General features: G+C 34.8%; 1 protein-coding gene across 3 annotated transcripts in view; it reads right to left on the bottom strand.

The window, feature by feature from the left end:
* Positions 1–24,746, bottom strand: part of Stag1 (STAG1 cohesin complex component) — a 328,230-nt gene that overhangs the window by 242,344 nt on the left and 61,140 nt on the right. For 2 of the 3 annotated variants that reach the window (XM_034483824.2, XM_076917691.1), the window contains exons 2-3: positions 20,993–21,094; positions 12,074–12,176 (exon numbers count right to left, since the gene is read on the bottom strand). In XM_034483824.2, the coding sequence (XP_034339715.1) occupies positions 12,074–12,176; positions 20,993–21,021 (132 nt within the window). In that variant the 5' untranslated portion in view covers positions 21,022–21,094. Of the gene's footprint in view, positions 1–12,073; positions 12,177–20,992; positions 21,095–22,522; positions 22,591–23,833; positions 23,913–24,746 lie in introns of all 3 variants that reach the window. The other variant, XM_076917690.1, reaches the window with a different exon arrangement.

The raw sequence follows: 24,746 nt of genomic DNA, 5'->3' as shown, positions 1-24,746 counted from the left end.
TTAAGAAAATCAACAAGATAGATAAACCCTTAACAAAACTAAAGGTCACAAAAACAGTAACCAAAATAAGAAAATCAGAAATCATAAGGGAGACATAACAACAAAACTTGAGGAATTTAAAAACAAAAACCATCACTTCTTACTACGATAGCCTATACTGAAAAATCTAGATGAAATGGATGATTTTCTAGACAGACACCGCATATCAAAGTCAAATCAAGATCAGGTATACTATCTAAACAGTGTCATTACTTCTAAGGAAAAAGAAGCTCTCATTAAAAGACTCCCAATGAAAAAAATCCTAGGGCCAGATGGTTTTAGCTTGGAATTCTACTAGATCTTAAAAGAGGAGCTATTTTTACCAATACTCCTCAAACTATTCCACAAAATAAAAACAGAAAGAATACTACCTAATTAATTTCATGAAGCCACAATTACTCTGATACCTAAAGCACACAAAGACCCAACAAAGAAAAAGAACTTCAAACCAATTTCACTTACGATTATCAATAAAAAAAATACTCAATGAAATTCTCGCAAACCAAATCCAAGAACACATCAAAACCATCACTCGCCACAAACAAGTAGGCTTCATCTCAGGGATGCAGAGATAAGTCAATATATCAAAATCCAACAACATAATCCAGTATATAAACAAACTCAAAAAGTCACATGATCACACTCATTAGATGCTGAAAAGGCTTTGACAAAACACAACACCCCTTGATATTAAAAGTTGTGGAAAGATCAGGAATTCAAGGCACATACCTAAACATAATGATGCAATATACAACAAACAAGCAGCCAACATCAAATTAAATGGAGAAAAACCTGAAGCAATCCCGTTAAAATCAAGGACAAGACAAGGCTGCACACTTCTCCCTACCTCTTCAATACAGTACACAAAGTTCTAGCTAGAGCAATTAGACAACAAAGGGAAATCAAGGGGACACAAATTGGAAAGGAAGAAGTCAAAGATATTATTATTTGTGTATGATAGTATACATAAGTGACCCCAAAAGTTCTACCAGAAACTTCTACAGCTGATAAACAAGTTCAGCAAAGTGGCTGGATATAAAGTTAACTCAAACAAATCAGTAGCCTTCAGTTATACAAGAGATAAATGGGCTGAGAAAGAATTTAGGGAAACAATACCCTTTACAATAATAGTCACAAACAATATAAAATATCTTGGTGTAACTCTAACCAAGCAAGTGAATGATCTGTATGATAAGAAATTCAAGTCCCTGAAGAAAGAAAGAAATTGAAGAAGACCTCAGAAGATGGAAAGATTCCCCCATGCTCATGGATTGGTAGGACTGACATAGTAAAAATAGCCAACTTACCAAAAACAATCTACAGATTCAATGCAATCCCCATCAAAATTTCAACACAATTCTTCAGACATAAAAAGACCAATTTCCAACTTCATATGGAAAAATGAAAAATGCAGGATAGTAAAAACAATTCTCAATAATAAAAGAACTTCTGGGGAAATCATCACCCCTGACCTCAAGCTGTATTAGACAGCAATCGTGATAAAGATGGCATGGTACTGGTACAAAGACAGACAGATTGATCAATTAAATAGAATTAAAAACCCAAAAATAAACTCACACAGATATGAACACTTGATCTTTGAGAAAGAAACCAAAACCATACACTGGAAAAAAGAAAGTACCTTCAAAAAATGGTGCTGGTCTAACCTACAGTCTGCACGTAGAAGAATGCAAACTGATCCATATTTATCACCTTGTACAGAGCTCAAGTCCAAGAGGATTATGGACCTCAACATAAAACCAGATACAATGAATCTAATAGAAAGAAAGTGGGAAACATCCTCAAAGGCATTGGCACAGGAAAAAACTTCCAGAACAGATCACCAATGGCTCAGGCTCTAAGATCAACAATTTATAAATGGAACCTACCTCAAGAAACTGAAAAGCTTCTATAAAGCAAAGGGCACTGTCAATAGGACAAACGGAAACTTATTGGAAAAAGATCTTCACTAACCCCACATCAAAAAGAGGGCTAATAACCAAAATATACAAGGAACTGAAGAAGTTAGTCTATAAAAAAACCAAATAACCCACTTTCAAAATGGAGTATAGACCTAAAAAGAGAATTCTCAACAGAGCAATCTCAAATGGTTGAGAAGCACTTAAGGAAATGTTCAACACCCTTAGTCATCAGGGAAATGCAAATTAAAACAACCCTGAGATTCCACCTTACACCAATGGCTAAGATCAAAAACTCAAGTGATAGATGCTGGCGAGGATGTAGAGAAAGAGGAACATTTCTCCATTGTGGTGAGGTTATAAACTGGTACAGCCACTCTGGAAATCAATCTGGCAGTTCCTCAGAAAATTGGAAATGGTTCTACCTGAAGACCCAGCTATACCATTCCTGGGCGTATACCCAAAATTTCCACCATACCACAAGGAAACATGTTTCAATATGTTCCTAGCAGCGTTATTTGTAATAGCCATAAGTTGAAAACAACTCAGATGTCCCTCACCCGAAGACTGAATACAGAAAATGTGATTCATTTATACAATGGAATATAATTCAGATATTAAAAACGAGGACAACATGAATTTTGCAGGCAAATGGATGTAACCAGAAAATATCATCCTGAGTAAAGTAACCCAGACCCCAAAAGGACATGCATGGTATGTACTCACAGATTAGTGTATATTACCCAAAAAGTACAGAATACCCATGATACAACTAACAGACTGTAGGAAGCTTAACAAGAAGGAAGGCCCAAGTATGGATACTTCAATTCCACTTAGAAGGGAAAACAAAATAATCACAAGAGGCAGAAGGAGGGAGAAAAGCAGGTGGGAGACAGTAGGTACAGGGTAAAGGGGGGAAGGATCAGGTATGGGAGGAGACAGGAGAGAAGGCCAGAGCATCAGGAGAATAAATGGATGGACATACGCAGCAGTGTGGGGTGGGGGGAGGAAAACCTCTAGAAAGTCCTAGAGACATAGGATGTAAGAGGCTCCCAGGACTCAATGAGGATGAAGTTAGTTGAAATGCTCAACAGATGGGAGACAGAACCTGAAGAGATCACCTCCAGTAGATAGTCATGGCCTCCAGCAGAGGCATGAGGCCACCCACTTATCTTAAAAAAAAAAAAAAAAAAAAAAAAAAAATTAACCCAGAATTGTTTCTGTCTAAAGGAAATGCAGGGACAAAAAGGGAGCAGAGACTGAAGGAAAGGACAGCAAGTGACTGGCCCAATTTGGAATCCATCCCATGAGCTGACACTAAACCCTGACCCTATTACTGAGGCCATGTTGTCCTCTAAGAGGCTCTACCAGAAGCTGACTGAGACAGAAGCAGATACTTACAGCCAACCATTTGACTAAGGTTGGGGACTCCTCTGGAAGTATTAAGAGGAAGAATTGAAGGAGCTGAAGGGTATTTCATCCCCATAGGAAGAACATGAGTATCAACTAACCTGGACCACTCAGAGTTCCTGGAGACTCAGTCACCAACTAAAGAGTCATGCAACTAAAGAGTATTCATGAACTAGTCAGTGGCCAGAGGCACATATATAGCAGAGGACTGACTTGTCTGATCTCAGTGGGAGAAGGTGCCTTTAATCGTGTAGAAACTTGATGATAGGGTGCTGGAGAGATGGCTCAGTGGTTAAAAGCACTAGCTGCTCTTCCAGAGGTCCCGAGTTCAATTCCCAACAAACACATGGTGGCTCACACCCATTTGTAATGGGATCCGATGCCCTCTTTTGGTGTGTCTGAAGACAGCTACAGTGTATTCATATGGACAAAATAAATAACTCTTTAAAAAGAAAGAAAATTGATGATACAGGAAAGGGGGATGCTGACGGGGGTGAGGTGGGAGTGGGGATCAAGGGAGCACCATCTCAGACACAAAGGGGAAGTGGGAGGAGGTGAAGAACTCAGGAAGAAGGGTCCAGGAAAGTGAGTACAACATTTAGAATGTAAACAAATAAAATAATTTAATAAGGAAAAAAGAAAAAGGAAACCCTAAAACATTAAGTATCCCTAGCTATCGGGTAAAAATGCAAATTGTAATTATCTTGAAGTTTTTAAATACCAATGAGAATGGGTAAAAATCAAAAATCAAATGCTGGCCAAGGATTTGGGGAAAGGTGAGCACTTATTCATTGATGGCTGTAATGCATATTGGTACAGCCTATAAAAATTAGTATGAAGGTTCCACGCAAAGCTATAAACAGATCTACAATATGATTCATCTATACTGCTGTTAGGCATCTAACCAAAGAACTCTATATCCTACTATAAAAATATCTGATCATCCATGTTTATTGCTGCTCTATTCACACTAGGTGGAAACAGAAACCACCATAAACTGATGAGTGAATAATGAAAAGAAGGTACATTTACACAGTGGAATATTATTCAGCAGTTAAGAAAAATGAAATTAAAGACAGAGATGGAAATAATTATTGTGAGCATCTCATTTGCAGATGTTAGCCTTGAATCTTTAGATAACATGTGTTAACATCTGGAATACCCATAGAGGTCAAGAAATGAGGAAGAGGCTACAGGAAGTGGGTATGCTCAAGGCAGGAGAGATAGATCAAAGTGGTACAATGTGTTAAAGTGTAAAGTACTAGAGAACAGGTGTATAGTGTAGAGGGGATAGAAGAGCAGGCAGGGAAGATTATGGAAGGCAGGAGAGAGAACTAACACTAAAGACATTGAAATTTTCATATGGAAACCTCCTAATGGAAAGGATTCTTAAATTATATAAATGCATACATATAAAGAATTTCAATGGAATTAACTAAAATGAGACAAAAGTGCCAGTACTAGGCACCTCAGGATAACAAATAAAAAGACTAGTTCCAGAAATAGGTTGTCTATTTTGGAGCAGTACACAAGTACACCCCACAGACCCCCAAACATTACAGGCCAGTGTCAATGTTCCTGATCACCCACCAGAACTTGACAATAGGATGTTATGCTGAAGACAGAATATACTTAAGTCCTAGACCAAGAAGAAATCAAGCTGGTATTAACCCATAGTTTCATCCCTACTATCTAGCTTCCACAGTGCTAGAATGTGCTATATGTACTACTATTAAAGGAGAGAAAAAAAAAAATCACCAATCTTACCCAAGTGTGAACCTTAGCTTAAAAAAATGACTCAGACTGGCTAGACATGTCTGTCCACTGATGCAATAGTGACACGAACATAGCTCCACCAGTTAAAATCTATAGCTGGCATCATTATTGGGGCTCTCTAGGGAAGAACCGACTACTAATTAATATGCTATTTAACAGACACAGTATTAAACTGAGTTCTGCTCATTTAATATTATCCCTGCATATTAATGCAAACCCTCATCAGAGAAGCTTTCTTTACTTCAGCAGACAGCAATTAACACAGAGAACCATAACTGATCAAGGTGTAAATAAACAAGAGACTGCAGAGTACTCCAACCCTCTACCAAGGGCTCAAAGACCATATCAGAGTATGGATTTATAAAAACCATATGTGGTGAAGGACTGACCACAAGGAAACAGTACTTTCTAGACACAGCAGGGAAGTTGTAGATATGAATTTTTCTTTTACCAATTGAGACAGCATGAATAAAACCTGTGCAGGATTAAGCCCAAATGAATGAATGAATCAGTCAATCGGTCAGTCAGTCTGTCTGTCGGTCCAACTGTCAGTCTACCTAGATGATATGAAAATGGAAGTGGGCATGAAGTCCGGCCCCTAGTTAAAAGCCACATGGAGTGGACAACTGCCATGAGAGGGAGAGATAGTTTTCATGAAGGATGCATTCTCTGGTAGACACACACCATACAATTTAGACTACCCATCCAAAAGTATATAAGCAGAATAAACTATACATACTGGGTTTTGGGTTTTTGTTTTTGTTCCCGCTCCCTTCACCTCCCAAAACAGTGTTTCTCTGTATAGCCTTGGCTATCCTGGATCTCTCTCTCTCTCTGTGACCAGGCTGGCTTCAAACTAACAGATTTTCACCTGCCTCTCCCTGCTGAGCACAAGAATTAAAAGCATGTGTCGCCAACACCCAGTTTTGTTTTGGTTTTTTTTAAAGACACAAAGTTGGGTTGAGTAGAGAATTGGGGAAGGTTCTGGAAGGATTTGGGGGAAAGGTGAATATGACCAAAATATACCAAATAAAATTCTCAAAGAACTAGTAAAAATGAGAAGAGAAAAAGGATAAACAATAACAACTAAAAAATACACTTAAACCAAAAAATGTTTTAAACTGTATAATGAAAATTACGAAATGATGATAAATCAAGATAAAGAGAATACAAAGTAGTGTAAATATATCCCACATTCAAAAACTGAAATAATTAATATTGTAAAACTGTTTCCAATGCTTGACACAATCTAAACAGTCAGCAAAATACTTATGAAAATACCAGTACTTTTTAAAGAAATACAATAATTCTAAAAATTAAATGGTACCAGACAAAATTCTGAATAGCCAATGTGATCCTGGAAAAAGAAAAAAAAGGACAAAGTAGAAGTATCAAAATACCTACCTTCAAAACACACTATAAAGCTATATAATAAAAGAATACATTACTGGCCTACAAAAAAAAGTGGTTTAGAAAAATGGAACAAATCGAGAATCCAGAAATAATCAATTGAGTTTTTTTTAAATTACATTCTCCAGAACCATACATCAGAGAGAAGAGTCAACACATGGATGTATATGCAGAAAGATGAAATGATCTCTAACCAGTTATAAAAACAATGTAACAAATTTGAACACTCAACCAAAACCATTAACCTGGCAGGAAAAACAAAAATAGGAAAGACTCTGCAACAATAACAAAGATAAAGACTTTTGGAGGGGCTGGAGAGATGGCTTAGTGGTTAAGAGCACTGATTGCTCTTCCAGAGGTCCTGAGTTCAATTCCCAGCAACCACATGGTAGCTCACAACCATCTGTAATGGGACACAATGCCTTCTTATGGTGGTTCTGAATACAACAACTATAGTATACTCATATACATAAAATAAATAGTTCTTTAAAAAAAAAAAAAAAAAAAAAAAAAGACTTTGTAGGAAAGATCTCAAACCACAAACCACATGTAACAAAAGTACAAAAGAACAATAGGATCCTGTCAAACTAAAATGCTTCCACACAGCAAAAGGAAGCAATACAGAACAAAAAGATATCTCGTCAAATGGGGAAAAACATTTTCTAATTAACTGTAAGACTAATATATAAATTATATAAGAAAGTCAAATGATCCAAATTAAAAATAAACAAGTAGAAATAAATTTTAAAAGAGGATATCAACAGACAAATATAGTTAAATAAAAATATACTTACTAAGACTGACTGATCATTGGGGAAATGCCAATCAAAACCATTAAAAGATACCATTTCACTTCAATGATGTCTGTTACTAACAAGATAAATAACCAATGCAAATGAAGACTAAGAAACTGGATAATTCTCATATACTACTGAAAGAATGTAAATCAGAACAATCATTATGAAGGCAGTATAGAGATTTCTTACGAAATTAAACTAGAAATGCTCTATGTCCAAGCAATCTCATTACAAGATCTATATAGTAAAAGAAAAAGAAAGTATATTCAAAACACATCTAACAACATTCCTAATCTTATTGCAGAATTACTTGTAATAACCAATCTACACAATCAACTTAGCCATCTTCTAACAAGAAAATGTGGTATAAATACATAGAAAGGACAGAATCCTGCCATTTTTGACAATAAGAACCAACCTAGAAGACTACTCTATTAAGTGAAAGAAAATCACGCACACACAAAGAAACACCTGTTGAGAGCCAAAAGTGGCTATCATCTTTGCAACCATCTTGAGCCATATACCCGGACAAGAGACTTGTTTTTCAACAGCCTACGACAGCTGAGCACACTCTGATAAACACCTTGTTTATCCCACATATCTTGTTTTGCTGTTTAGTTGCCCCAGCTACAAGGCACATGTGATATCTACACCTACAAGATGCACGTGGTATCCACGCCTATAAGACATGTGACAAAGCATATAAATACCCCAAATTTCCTTTCAATAAAAGAGACTTGATCAGACCCTCTGTCTTGTCTCCATTTTTCATGTCTCTTCCCCTCCATCCCTACTCTCTCTCTTGCTAGACCCTGACCCATAGACTTGGGCTGGGACACAGTGGCCCCCAAGCTGAGCAGTGTGGGCATCAACACCTACTAAATATCCACAGAAGCTTAAACAAAACCTCAGAATAAGAGAGGAATAATGGTTAACATGGGCTGTGAAGGACATTGGAGGGATGGAGGGATGGAGGGATATAATACAGAAGTTGATTAAGTAATAATTACAATTAGAAGGATTAAAGTCTAGTGCTTTATAACCTAGTAGAATGACTATCATTAACAATAAATTTATAATTTAAAATAATTAGAATATAATTTTGAACATGCTTGCCATAAAATTGTTATGTCTAATATGAATGGATACACTAATAGTCTGAATTAGTCATTTTATATTGTATATATGTATCAAAAATGCTTTAGGGCTCAGTGAAAAATCTTAGTGACAGGTAGGTCTGGAGACCAGAATTTGATTCCCAGAACCCATGTATAATGCTGGGTGGGCAAGATGGCCTGCCTCTAATTCCAACCTGAGAAACTTCAGGTAACAAGCTGACTAGTTAGTCTAGAATATATATACAAGCTCTAGATTCAACTGAAAAACTCTACCTCAACGAATATGGTGGAAAGCAATTAAGGAAGACTCTACATGTGAATTTAAGGCACAGATATCCCACAAAAATACACAAGCAGAAACAAGTACCAACATATAAATAAACATGTTCATTCATACATGTACACAAGTCAGATTAACAAAAAGAAAAGTATCACATAAATATACAAAATTATATGCCAATTAACATTTTGAAAAAGAAAAGGACTGGCATTTTGTCTCAGTCGGTAAAGGTACTTGTTTTATATCGTATAAATGTTTATATTTATATATATTTATATTTTTATTGCTTATATTTATGTTGTTGTTAAGCCTGACTTCTGAATATCTTTCCTGGAACCCACACAGTAGAGGGAGAGAACAGACTCCTGCAAACTGACATTTGACCTCCATAGACATGTCTGTACATATACATAAAAGAGTATATGTATACATGTGTACACACACAAACAAAACGTAAACACTACAAAAAAAAAACAACAGAAATAATGAGAAATGCAATGAGTAAAATAGTTTGAAATGTGTACCAACCAAAATTTGAGACTACTCAAAACAGCGGTGGTTTATAAGAAATGTCTTATCATTTTTGAAAATAAGTTATCTTTGACATGATGACCACAGATTTCCATCAAAACTCCAGTCTTATTTGGCACAAGAAAAGAGGTAATCATTTAGATAAACAAAACTTTAAACCAAGAACTTCGCTTAGCACTGAAGCTTAGCTGTATACACATCAAAATTAAAATACCACTACAACCTGTTCAAAGGGTGATTAATTATCTTGAAGGAAAATTATACAAGCAATCTTTAATCTGAAATCTTTAAATTGGAAAACAAATTTCTCGGAGTCCCAGAAAAGCAAAGTAACCTGCCTATACTCTCAGAATAATCGCATGGTAGCATGGCAAACTAAAAAGATCTCAAACTAATTACAAGATTCCTTCACTCTTCCCAAAACGTTTGTGTAAGAAAAGCTATATGAACAAACACTTCTTCAAATGAGCAAGAATAATAAAGACGACAAAGCATGTCTTTCTCCAGTTTTTGCCCATTAAATAAAGATCATACAGTCAAAAAGTATTCAAGACGCATCTACATTATCAAACAGAAGTCTTTTCCCATGTTTTAAGGGTGAGAGTAAAACAGAAATTCTAGCAAAAGGGAAATAACAACCACATTTTTTAAAAATCATATTGAATAACTCACTACAAAAGATCTACCTATCAGGGCTGGAGAGACGACTCAGCAGTTAGAAGCACTAACTGCTCTTCCAAAGGTCCTGAGTTCAATTCCCAACAACCACATGGTGGCTCTCAACCATCAGTAATAGGATACAATGCCCTCTTCTAATGTGTCTAAAAACAACTCCAATGTGTACCCATATACATAAAATAAATAAATAAATCTTTTTTAAAAAAAAAAAATCTACTGATCTTCTTATATACATAGTAAGTGGTCAAACACTGTAGCTGTTTGAATAAGAACAGTCCTCACAGGCTCATATATTTGAATGCTGAGCTATATTATGTTGTGGCACTCAAGAAGGATTAGGAGCTATTGTCTTGTTGGAGGAAGTGTATCACTAGTGAGGGCTTTGAGATTTTAAAGGTCCAAGCCATGCCCAGTCTCTCTTCTGCTGCCTGAAGATCTAAATGTAGAACTCATAGCTATTTCTCTAGCACCATGTCTTACCATGTGCTACCACGCTCCCCACCATGAAGATAATGGACTGAGCCTCTGAAACTGTAAGCAAGCCTCAATTAAATGCTTTCTTATGTAAGAGTTGCCTTAGGCATGGTCTTTCTTATCAGCAATAGAACACTAAGTCAGTGTTCTATTATCACTTCTTGCCCAAAAGAAACTCCTAAGATCCTCCTCTTAACAAAAAAAAGTCTTGCTCTATAGTCTGCAAAGCAGAATGACATACAAAGGAAGAGCAAGAAGAATGCTAACACAAACAAGTATTTGTGTTATTAACTATGTGTGAAGTGAATTATTATAATTATTAATTATATTAATGATTTCACTTAGCCAATCTAAAAGCACCATATATCTGATGAAGTTTCCACAACATGCCAAAAGAACAGGACTCAAAGGGATTCTAGATAGCTAACTATGATAAAATTCTAGAAAAACAACACAAATTCATTGGCACTGACGGTCTTTAACCCATACCTTGCCCTATGTATGTGTTCAGTTGTAATAATGATAATAAACTGTTAAAGCAGTATCCCTAAATTCTGTGAAAGGAGTCTCCCTAAATTCTTTGAGCTGTTCAAATAAATCTATGAAATCCAAGGGGCAGATTGGGAGAATCTCTTATAGACAGTTGGTTAAAAGCACAGGGAAACAAGCAGGGAGAACTTGCAAATGAAATTAGGGAGGGGGATGGTAAAAATGTTGGAGACAGAGACCTCAACACTGACATCAGATACTACAACAAAAGTGAAGCAGTGTGCACAACACCTAGCTGGTAATTAATGCTACAAAGTGACGGCTTAGTTTTTGGTGGGGAGAAACACTCACACCTTTTGATGACACAAAAAGCTTTCAATGCTGATTGTAAGCTGAACAGAGGATAGCTTACTCAAATACAAAAACACATACACTGAAATAGTTACAGAAGAAATGTTTAGTTTACCTTTTAAAATGACATAGAGAAAAAGGTGGAGAGATGAATCAAAACTGGCCATACTGATATATCTTTTGAAGCTCAAAATAAAAATACCAGAAGGTTTATGCTAGTATATCTTCTATAAAGAAAGCTAAGATTTTTTATAAGAACTTTCATAAAAAAGAAAAACCTTGCTACAATAGCAAATCAGATCACAGATTAATAAAAATGTAAATATTAACATACTGATATATATTTGTACTCTCTCAAAGTTTATTATACTTAATTGCTAACTAAAGTGCACAGACTTTATAAAGTACCCCTCAAAGTAGTGACACCCTGTACTCTTCTAAATTTTTAACTCATGAATCATTAAGCCTATATATTAAAACTTGCCTAGGGCTTTAAAATATTACTATAAAAATGCACATTAAGGAGCTACCAGAAGGGAAAAAAAGTTGAGGGCAAAGAGCAATATGTCTTCACTGTAATTCATTTGACATCCCCTCTGTACTTTCAAGTACAGACAGTGAAGATGCTACAAATTTCCCTTCTCTGAAACTGCTAAGTCAAAGCAAAGTTCCCAAGAATCTCTTCCATATTACTGGAGTAAAAACATAAAATATTAACAGCATTAATACTAGAACTGACAATTCATTTCAAGCTTATTTATGGGAAAGCACTGAAGCATAAAGACAAAATATAATACATACTGGAGGCCGGCCAGGACGACCCCTTTTTCTTTTTCCTTTGACCTCTGTTTCTTCAAGTTCGCTGCCAGCATCAGAATGGGCAGTAGTTTCATTAGTTGAATCCCTAGAAATTGTAGTGAACAAATTAACAAATAAATATAACGTAATTCTGTTCTACTACTTCTCTTCCCTAGGATCATTGACAAGTAGAAGTTTAACATTTTCAGAAACTTCAATAAACTAAAATATATACACTCCCTATCCAATGTCATAGCACTAATAAAATTTACCCTCAAAATAAAAAGAATTAAATTCAATGTGGAAAAGACAGCTACTCAATCTATAAAATATAAAGTATGACTGAAAGACTAAGTGAAGGTACTTCAGTCCTTCTCAGAAGAAGTAACAAAATACTCAAAGGAGCAAATATGGAGACAAAGTGTGGGACAGAAACTGAAGGAGAAGCCGTCTGGAGACCATTCCACCTGGGTATCCATCCCATGTGCAGTCACCAAAAGTAGACGCTGATGTGGATGTCAGGAAGTGCATGCTGACAGAAGCCTGATATAGCTGACTCCTTAGAGGTCTGCCAGTGCCTGACATATTCAGAGGTAGATGCTCACAGCTAACCACTGAACTGATCAAGGGGTTCCCAAAGGAGAAGTCAAAGAGAAGACTGAAGGAGCTGAAAGGGTTTGCGGCCCCATGAGGAGAGCAACAATACCAACCAACCAGAGCACCCAGGGTCTAAACCACCAGCCTGGGAGCACTTAGGGAGGGACCCATGGCTCCAGCTGTATATGTAAGAAAGGACGGCCCTGTCGGGCATAGGTGGGAGAGGAGATCCTTGGTCCCATGAAGTCTGGATGCCATGTGTGAGAGAATTCGAAGGTGGGGAGGTGGAAGTGGGGGGGTGGGGGGGGAACATCCTCATAGAAGCAGGAGATGGGGAGATGGGATAGGGGGTTCCTGGGGGTGGGGGATGGTGGGATAAGGGGATAACATCTGAATTGTAAATAAAATACCCAATTTAAAAAAAAGAAAAAAAAGCAAGATAAAAAGAAAAAAATGGCTTGAAGGGAAATTTATAAACTCATGTAACACTATCAATATATGCTAGTAAATGTTTAACATATGCTTCTCCAAAAGAATAACATCTGAAAGATCAATAGTATACAAATGATATACAATAATAAAAAATACAATCCTCTTGATTGTAAATTCCACTCAGCCAACTGGATGTCACAACATGACTATTTTTGACAAACTCTTATTAGTGTTCTTTTTAATGACTAGGATTAAGTGCAAAGAGACCCCTATTAGAATGTCACTCGGCAGTAGATACACTGACTTTTGTGCTGAATCATAATACTGAAATAGTATTTCCAACTTTGAAAGTTATCATACCTGACTATTTGATGCACCTTTATGTTTATTCCACATTAGTAACAATTTATCATTTTGTTACTTGTACAGCTAACAAATGAAATCATTTCATGCAGCATATGCTGAGTTTCTTGGTATAAATATTCTGCCTGTAACCAATTTCAAACTATCAACATGCCAACACTAGAAAGTAATAAACAGCCTATGATTAAAACTTAATTCCAAAGAAAGTCAACTTATACCACATGTCTGAAGTAAAAATAACCTCAAGATAGCAATTTACCTTATAATTGTGAAATGGTGAATTTTGAGTATTTTATTTTAATGTGATTTATTTCATTTTCTTTTTTTTTTTTTTTTTACAATATGTACATGTGTGATATGCTAGCATCTGGTCATCCACAGTACTTTCGCCTATAAACACTTGTATTTAACCTCTAAGCCATCCCGGACACTGATTTACTTCATTTTAAGTTTACACAATTAAACTTTTTATAATAGTTATAGTGTACTAAATTGGCTTACAAAATTCATAAATATTCCATCTCTGATTCTGAATAATCAACAGGACTAAATTATACCTCAAGAACACTTTTAGAGGTCTTCAGAAATCTGAAATAAAAAAATGAATGCATACCCACTAGTAAGTCCAACTCACAAATTTCTCAATGTGCTTCATTAATGCTCTTCTTAGTCTTGGTATCCCCTTTCGTTTAAACCCTTCCTTAAAGTTCAATTCTTATTTTCAGTTTTTCTGTTATTTTTATTGCACCACATTGCATTCGTTTGGCCATCTTACACATAATACGCAGCTTCTATAGAAACAATTTTAATGCCTAAACAGACTATTTGACTGCATTCCAGATCTTTAACTCAAGAGTATTAACTTGACTGAATAAAAGTCTTCTTTAAAAGTCACCTCAAATACAAAACTAAAATTAAGTCCAATTAGACTTGACTTGCTTCTGGATCCATAAAAATAACATTAATCAACTAATTTTTAAAATTAATGTATATTTAAAATTACTATAAAATTTATAAAATTTAGCATCTTCAGAATTGTCCTGTCTGTTATTCAGATTCATATAATTGTATTACTCTTGCAAACACAAAAGATCCTTTTCAGCAATCTCTCGCCAGAAAAAAATATGAATGCAGGTAGATCCAAAGAGGGAAGGATCTGGCAGTATTGGGGGAAGAAAAAGTAAAAATAATGGTCTCTCATCTGTTCCATTATTAACATGACATTAAAAAATAAGAGAAAAAAATTAAAAGTAAAAAAAAAATCATTTTATATCTCTGTCTTTACCATATCCACTGTGCTGGGGAACGATTTTACATATTTCCGTGTGGGAGCCAGTCTATATACTACTGCTAGTAACATTTTCACATCAGTTACTTGCAAATCTTCAAAGGCAATGTGAAATCTGAAAAATGCCAGATATATTTCCAATATAATGTTTTAAATAATAATCAGGGGTTGGCAAGCTTTATCTTAAAGGGCCACCCAGTAATTATTTTAGGCTTGTACATCTTCCAGTCTACTACTAGAATCTGGCAAAACAGGACAGATGTACACATAGACAATATACAAATGAACAAGCACAACTATGTTCAATAAAATTTTACTTTTTTTTCAGGTAAAACAGTGAATTTAATCAGGATTACGTACAGGAGTATGAACAGTTATAAAGGCACTTATACCACATAGGACGAAATGAAAATCTCCCTAGCAAAGGTTAACTATCTATACATCCTTGAAGAGGGGAATGGCCTTGTGAGCCACTACCCCAGCAAATGTTAACTGCCTAATAAATCCTACAGGAAGAGACAGGGTCTCATGAACTATTTCTCCTAGTAGCCTTTAGCTATCTAGAACTGTTTGGAAAAGCTGGAGTCTTATGAGAACTCTCTACTAGTAATCTTATCATTTTCTTTTGGGTTTTGTGGAGGAGGGGCAACCTTCAAAAAATCTGAACTATTAGCAGTTCTCTATCCATCCTTGATCTAATTTAGTCATTTTTGATTGTTCCAATTCTTCATTTGCTCTTATTCTTCATTACAGTACAAAGAAATACTCTCTCATATGGTTTAACATATACTGCTGTAAGGATGTTTTAGGAAAACACATGCATAAAAAGATAAAGCTTTTTTACTATCTGAGTTTTATAAATGAGAGCATCTAATAAACTGATCCACAGCCATAGATCTAATACATGGTAGAGTCAGTTAAATTTCAAAAACAAAACTTGAATTCTTGTATTTCTATATGAGGATATTGAAATGTAAATGTTTTGTATTTATCTTATCTGGACAAACTAGCTAAAAGCTTTTGAAATTAGAGAAAGCTCCAATACAACTACAAGAGAAATCCAGTTGCATCATATAGAAAGCAAACCATTAGTGAAATTAATTTGTGCTAGAATAATCAGCAGATAAGTATTGATTAATAATACTGTCAACTGCAGCCAGTTTAAAAAAATCAGAAGTATTGTAGACAGCTTGTATGCTTTTTTCTATATATGCTTACTTATTAGCATGTAGAGTAAGTCTTTATTTAGTATCAAAAGGTGGGAAAAGACAAGAAAAAACTGTATTTTCCTCACCTCAATCCTTCAGTCTCACTGTGAAACAGACCACTAACAGTCAGATTAATATCCTACTACAGTGGGGAGAAGGAGGAGTGAGTAGTTATGAGTCTTCATTCCTGTGCAGAACCCAGGTTCAGTTCCCAGCACCTACAGGGTAGCTAACAACTCTATAAAGCCAGTTTCAAGGGATTCACCTTCTGGCTTCTACAAGCACCAAGCATGCATGTGCTACACATACATGCATGAACATAAAACACTCATAATACATATTTCTAAAAACAATGCTAAAAAATAAATATCTACTAAAATATTTTCTGTGTGTATATAAGATATATATGTATGTATTACAATATATGTGTGTGCATATGTGTTTCAATTTTAAAGTCTTAAGTAGCTGAATTTATTCCAAATTCCAATATAATAAATACACGAGGCACCATAAAGGTTAACATAAGACATGCAGAATTTATTTAAATATTCTTCTTTCAATGACTACCCAGGATAACTGCTGTGTTGCATTATTGTAAAAGTATCTGAATCAACTATCCACATAGATAAGTTTGTCACACTACATATCCCAAGTTCTATTTAAGATTGATAAAGCAGAAATACAGGGACAGTGATACATGAATTCAAATTTTGAACAGCTTCTTTTCAATCTCTATAAATGGGCAGCATCCACATTTGCAAAATTACAGGACATCAGCTATAATTATATAACATTATCATACCTTATAAAATTGTCATTTTCAATCAATTTAGCAACTTAGGCTTAGATATTTCAAATTCTTCCTTACACATCTTTCTAGTGCTTACCTTTCTACTCCTGTAATTACTACACTGCATTCACAGTTATTTATTAATTATATGTATCTTATTATGTTCTCTTTACCAACCTCCTGAAATCTCAGTTGATTCCCACTGCTAGGGGAGAAGAGGGATACATTTCTTCAGTGACCTGGAGGTCTATTATGGTTATCATTCCTCTCTATTCACAAATCTAATTTCATATACCTCGAAAAAGTAAGCATAAAAAGTTAGGGCCAGGGGTGGTGCTAAGTAACAGAGTGCTTATCTAACATGTGTAAGACCCAAGTTCAATTCTCAGTACTGCCTCACCTGTCAAAGTATTAAATGTGTTAAAATTTTCATAATACAACCAACCTTTCTTACAGAGTACCAGTAACTATATATTTATGGCTAGTTTATTAATACCTACAAACACGATGACAGCAAGGCATGAGTTTGTTAGACATACAGTATTTATCCAGAGCTAGGATACTTATAGAATATAAATATATGCTAACATAATATTTTGACACTGCTTAATAATTAAAAAGACCAATTACAGACAAATCCATCAGTAATTATAGTATATAAGTAAACCAAGAATACAGAACGGTTAATCTGAAAAATGGCCTTTCTGTCTTTCCTGTTTTCTGATTTTTTTTTAAAATCACTATTACTGCGAAACTAAAAAAAAAAGTTTGAGCTGGAGAGATGGCTCACTGGTTAAGAGCACTGACTGTTCTTCCAGGGGTCCTGAGTTCAATTCCCAACAACCACATGGTGGCTCAAAACCATCTGTAATGGGATCTGATGCCCTCTTCTGGTGTGTCTGAAGACAACTACAGTGTACTCATATACATTAAATAAATAAATAATTTTTAAAAATTAAGTTTGAATCTGAAAAAAGGGCTTCTGGCAGAGGAAACAAAGACAGCACAGCACTAAGGAAGCAATATAGATACTGTTAACTTCTTTTGGCCAAACTTACAATAATAATTTAGAGCCAAACATTACAGAGCATAGAAAATGTAGAGGTTCCATGAAAAATTTAAGTATGAGCCGGGCAGTGGTGGCACACGCCTTTAATCCCAGCACTTGGGAGGCAGAGGCAGGCGGATTTCTGAGTTTGAGGCCAGCCTGGTCTACAGAATGAGTTCCAGGACAGCCAGGGCTACACAGAGAAACCCTGTCTCAAAAAGAAGAAAGGGAGGGAGGGAGGGAGGGAGGGAGGGAGGGAGGGAGGGAGGGAGGGAGGGAGGGAGGGAGGGAGGCAGGCAGGCAGGCAGGCAGGCAGGCAGGCAGGCAGGCAGACAGACAGACAGATGGATGTAAGGATGGCTAAAGGTACTACCAAGGAGGATGTGGCTGGGGTTGCTTAGTACCACCATTAAAAGAAAGTACATGCACTGCAATGTAACAAGAGCATCAACCTCCTCATCCATTACACCAGCACAGGATTGACAAGAGAACCTAGACAGACATTTCTTTGAAGAAACTCCAGTTGGGTGCACAAAAACTCCATGCTCAAACATCTTACAGGGTCACTTGAGAAACTAAGTGAAGTTGCAGTGGTAGCAGACACTGCCATCATTTACGTAATATTGGTTTTGCTGGTATGCAAATATGAAGTAAAGAGCAAATATGAAGTATTTGACATGGATGTAAGAATCATGGAGGCTTCCAGAGATTTCAAAACAAAAGCAAGACAGCACACACCAGGTTCACAATTCTTGTCTTTAACCACTGGCAAGGTGCTGAGGGAAGCTGTGAGGGTGAGGCTGAAGCTATAATAGAGACAGTATAAAGTCAGAGATGCCAGGACCATAGATGAAGCTCCAGGTCCACCAAAATTAGTATAATAGAGTGGCCATAAAAGCAACAACTGTCCAAGCTCTTTGGTGTTCATAACACTACCATGTGCTCAGAATTACAAACACAGAGCTATAGGATTTAATATTTTGCTGCTGGGTTTTAGTCCTACTTTGGTCTCCATTTTGTTTTCCTATTTGACCTTCTGTGAATAGGAATTTTTCTTGTGACACTGTATCTTGGAAGTAGGTAGATAAATTTTTGGACTTACAACTGATTTTGTTTTGTTATCATATAGGAGATTTTTAATCTGGACAGGATCAATGCTGAAACAGAAAAGACTCAATGGACTATTAAAAAATATGCATTTCCCATTATGAAATGAGCAGGAGGAATCAGAGAAAGAATTCTATGATCTGAGTGTTTCCTAAAGTTTTGTATCTTAAAGATGTAATCACTAGCCTATGGTAATAATGAAGACAGAGGGTCCTATAAGAAATGAGACCTAAAAGATGCATATCAGTGAAGGGGATTCTGAAGCTACAACTCTTTCTCTTGTTCTATTTCCCAGCCATTTTTCAAAAAGCAGGGTGCTTTGCCCTATACCCACTACTATGATAAATGGCCTTACCCACAGGCCTGAAGATCACATAGGCAACAAGGTTAACTAATCCTAAAATAAATCTCTGAAATTGGAAATGGGAGGGAAAAAAAGTCCTTCTTCTAAGTAGATTGGTTCAGACATTTTTGTTACAATGATAAATTAGCACAACAGAGTACATAGATAGATGAGTAGATTAAGTAAAATAATAACACAAACACAAAAATTTAGACAAGTGTATCCTCTTAAAAGGTTTATTAAATCTTAACTAAGAATACTTCTCCATCTGCCTCATTCAACCAAAGTGCATTCATCCAGCTCTCAGATCAGCACTGTGCAATACCCAAACACGTTATAGATTTACAATTCTGTGAATTTTTTCTGTTACAAAACACAATACTTAATACTAAATATTAACACTACATTCTTTTTAAGTACAAATATAACTCAAATAAGTCTGCTTCAAATTTTATGAGTAATTAATGTGGGGGCCTGTCTATCTAGTAAGTATGCTACAAGCGGGACATACAACAATATGACAGAAAAAATTATTATTACTTTCAGACGTGGTTAGGAACATTATGTGAAATATGTTGCTAGGAAAAAATGGAAATTTAAGAACACAGAGAGACAGCTATACTAATTATAAAGAATCAGAGGAGTTCTGACAGACATATATCTAAAATAAAGCATAAACAAAAAGTTGGATGAGAAAGTAAGAGTTTCTAAGAACAAAGTAAAGAAAAAAAAATACTATGCACTTCCAAACTGTATTATGCCTAAAATAAGGGGTAAAGAGGAATGGAGCAAGTATATAGACAATACTTAAATTTTATCATCTACATTTCAAAATCCTTATAAAAACAAAGTATTATTCAAACAGGTAAAGGCACATGAAAAGCTTTGGGTCTTAAAGCTTCTAAGAGAGAAACCAGAAGGCTGTCTCCTGGAAAAGACATTTGTAACTGAACTATAATCAAAGAAATAACTACTTAAATGAGAATCCTTTTATTGTAGCTAAATTATCATTATCACATGAGATCAAAATACATGGATTCTCAATTTACAGCTTGATGCAAATTATAAAACAAATAAAAAACAAATAATATCTGCTGTTATATGATTTATATTTTCTAGAAATTCTAAAATAATGTCCAACTCAAAGTCTGTCCAATAAACAAACAAATCTAATAATCTCTCTCTCTCTCTCTCTCTCTCTCTCTCTCTCTCTCTCTCACACACACACACACACACACACACACACACAAACTGGTATTTCCTGAGATTTTTCTAGAAACCAGAATGCCTAAATAATCACAATTTTAATATAATAGAAGGAATCTTAGTGGGAGAAATTAAAACAGTAAATGTATTTGTAAAAGTACAATATAAGACAAAGTTTAATAAATATTTTTTTCAAAAGCAAGACTGAATATCTTAGACTTTCCAAATAATACAATTACTAACATAGCATAGAATAAAGAAACTGGAATCAGTATTAGGAAATAAGTACAGCTCTAATGCAATTTATGACACATCAGTGTTATAACTGGCTGACTCCTGATATGAGAACATTAATACCTGACTTGTTCAGCATCAGAAAACATGATGACATTCCAATAGCAAAAGCAGAGTGATCCCATACCCTAATATTTATATTTCAAATATACTGTCTCAATAACAGAATATATTTGACATATCTCATCAGAACCCTTTAATACTGTACTTATTTCTCTAGAAAATACAGAAAAATTTAATACTTACTGTAACACTGGTAACTCTGAAGTAATCATTGCTGGGGAAGCTATTCCACAGTACAGAAAGTTCTGTTCAATTCAACTTTGTTATACAACCTCAAAGCCACACCTGTTAATTAAAAAGAAAATTATTTTTAAATAAAATAAATATTATGAAATATCAATCCATCGCACCTAATAATTACACTATTTGATAATTATCCAAAATAGTTAAAAATTCTACATTTACAAAAAGCTTAGACAAAGATTTTACTATAATTTTATTCATAACTGATTAAACTTCAGAACAACCAAAAAATTTTGAAGAAGGTGAGTAGATAAAAAAGTTTCAATATACAAATGTTATTTGATGTAGAAAACAATTGCTCCAACAAGCCATAAAATTAAATGAAAAACCTTTAAATAAAAGGAGACATCTGAAAAAGATGCATATTGCCTAACTATGATTACATAACATTCTTGAGAAGGTAAAACTGTGGCAATCAGTGACTGTCGAAAGTTAGGATGTAGATGAGATATTAGCGCAGTGAATATTATTGTACATTTGTCAAAATCTGTATGATATATAACATCAACATAATGAAGAACAGACTTTGGATGGTAATAGCAAATATCAATACAACAGGGCCAATAGTTCTAAGAAGTATACAACCCTACGTGACAAATATAGGCATGAGGTACCAAACATTAGATTGCTGTACTTTCTCCACAAATTCACTGTAAACTTAAAACTGCTCTGGAAACAGGTCTGATTTTAAAAAAGAACAAAACATGCAGGACTAAAAATGGGATAGAGTGGACACAAGAAACCATGATACAAAAGCAAACAGAAAAATACACCTAAAGCTGAAGTCCCCAGACCAGGCCTAGAAAATAAAATTAAAGATAACACAAAGAGAAATTTAAAAATAATATTTTTTTTCCTTTTTCTGGTTTTTAAGACACTATATAGCCTTGGCTGTCTTGAAACATGCACTATAGACCAGGTTGGCCTTGAACTCACAGAGATCCACCTGCCTCTGCCTCCCAAGTGCTAGGATTAAAGGTGTATGCCACCACTACCCCAGCTTTTTAAAAAATGTAAAAACCAGAAAACTTCCCTGCAGAATACTCCAAAGTATAAAATCTGCTTTAAAAGCTAACTACATATAAAGAGAGATCTTAAAGCACATGACACATCAAATGAGGAGATAAAAATTACAACAGATTTCTTGATGGAAACCATATATGCATGAAGACAAAACATTTTTAAATGCCTACAAAACAATTCAACTCTGATTTATATACTAAATCAACAAGAATAGAGGAGTAATGACACAGAAAGTAGCAGAATAGTGACCATCAAAAGAAAAACGGGTCTCCCTACAAATTAATTATTTGGTTAGTTAGCAAAATTGATCAACCCTGCCGCTCCCCGCCCCCCCAAAAAAAGCAAACCCTTAAAGAAATCTTGAATCTAAAAACACAAGAGTACCTGACAAAGAAAATAAAATTCTAAATTTAAAACAACAACAAAAACCCACAGCATTTTGCTTACCCTGACTACCATCCCTGATTTCCCAAATAGAAAGTCAGTGGAAACAGCAGAACCATTTCTTAGTGTAGCTGCAGGTATAAGGGGAAAAAAAACATAAAAATCTTGGTCTCAAAAATGGTAGCTAGTACCTGTTGAAAGGATTTTACATGTATCAGAAATACCTGCATGGAATTAGAGATAGTCTATGACCCAGCTTCTTAAACTGTGGTTCATAACCCATCTGATAGTCACTAACTAAATGTAGGCTTATGAAAAAATCGGCAACAGTTAAAAACTTTCTGAATATTCAAAGACCAAAACTAAATTCAAAATCAAGTAAGCAAAAAATCTGAGGTGTTTCCAACAGTACTTCCCCATGTTCCACTGTACACTATTAATTTTGCCTGGCTTATAAACATATAATATGTACATTTTGTAATGCCAGGAAACACTGTCTGAAAGACCTTGGCTCAGACTCTGTTATGAACTAGATTGTTTTAAACTGTACATAAAGCATTTTCTATTCTTACAAAAACATGTCTTAAAGAAAACAGAAATTTAATTTTTCACTACTATTATTCCTAAATATCAAATCAGTGTACCTTCAACTTGAATGATGTCTGAATTTTAAAAATTGCTCTTTGAAATGCTGATTTGAATTTTATTTTTAAAATCATTATTAGAATTTTGGCTTTAATTTAAAGCAAAATTTCAAACTACTTATTTAAGCGGCCCTCAATATCCATCCTACTATTCCGTACTGCATGTGCCTGTGAAGTGAATGCTCAACACTGATAAGTATAAAAATGAAATGTCCATTAACTCTAAAAACATTAAAGATGCAGTGGTCTCTGAAGCGGAATTTCACCTAAGATTTAATTTATCATGTAAAAATAAATAAAGACCCTTCACAGTATATAAACTTAGTTTTCTATTTAAATGTATACCAAAAAATTTAATCTCTTTCTTTATAATTTATTCTCAACAAATTTTTGGTTTGTATGCCTATCTTACATACCAATAAAATTTCTTGGACAAAAAGACAACTGAAAAAAGTTCAAGAGCCCTAGACTATGAAATGACCAGCAGACAACAAAGAGGCAAGCTTAGAAATAAAGACTGAATACAAAGATTCAAGAATTATTTTCTATGTATGCATGTTCAGAACTGGGTGCCTGCTTGATGTCAAAGAAAAAAATAAACTTGCATCTCTCAATAACTGCTGAAGTTTGTGCTACTAAAATGTGAAGATAAAAGCAGACAAACCCTCAAGTGGACAGAATACTGAAATAATGAATATCTTGTTTAATAAAACCAATCTGTAAACAAAACCTTTTTTCCATTTGGTTTCAGTTCTTCAGTGAAACCTGTTGTATTACTTATTTGTTAATGAGGATAAACATCTGACCACCTGTAAGAAAGATAAACATTGTTTTAAAAAATAGTTTAAGGAAATGACATGCATAACCCTTAATAGACATCATCATCAAAAACATGAGACAGGGTAATTCACAGAATTAAATATTTAAGATGCCCAAATTTTAACAAAAACCATCACTAGATATACTACTACTAATAATAATAAAGTGACCCATGTTCACTAAAAAAAAAAAAAAATCCTTAAAGAATCTCTGACATTGTATACATGAGACAAACATTCCAAACACCTCTAAGACATTGAGAAAAAAAAACTTGGAGACTTTATGACAGAAAAATTCCAACTGTCAATAAAACCAGAAATCTAAACATCCAAAAAGGTCAAGGAACACAATGTGGAGATATGATCAAAAAATCAGAGATATAATCAAGCAAACCAACAAAAGTCAAGGAGAATCCTGAAAGAATTAAAAAGGGTGTATGTTTTGATTTATTAGTAAGATGACTCAATGAATAACTACAAATAAAATGTTATTTTATTTTGATTTGTAGGTCCTGTTTTTAGATGACCCATGACTGATTGAACCATCAAGGTATAATGTTTTCTTGCAATGTCTTTCTTTAGCTTGGTAATTAGATACAGTCCATTTAAAACCAAACAGTTTTTTTTAGTTTTTGTCTCCCAAATTAAAAATTCTCTTCAGTTAACACTGTAAAGACATAGGAAACTGTACAAAACCCACTGATCTTTATGTATTCAGGAAGCAGTGCTTAATAAATGCAAAGAGGTTAGAGCTATTATTAAAATAATAAAGTTTCAATATATTTAACATGGATAATTTTCTTCTTTAAAAAAAAGAGTTGGGTG

The sequence above is a fragment of the Arvicanthis niloticus genome, chromosome 21, assembly GCF_011762505.2.
Source record: "Arvicanthis niloticus isolate mArvNil1 chromosome 21, mArvNil1.pat.X, whole genome shotgun sequence".
NCBI lineage: Eukaryota > Metazoa > Chordata > Mammalia > Rodentia > Muridae > Arvicanthis > Arvicanthis niloticus.
The sequence above is the reverse complement of the archived record's forward strand: the minus strand, read 5'-3'. Positions and strand labels throughout refer to the sequence as shown.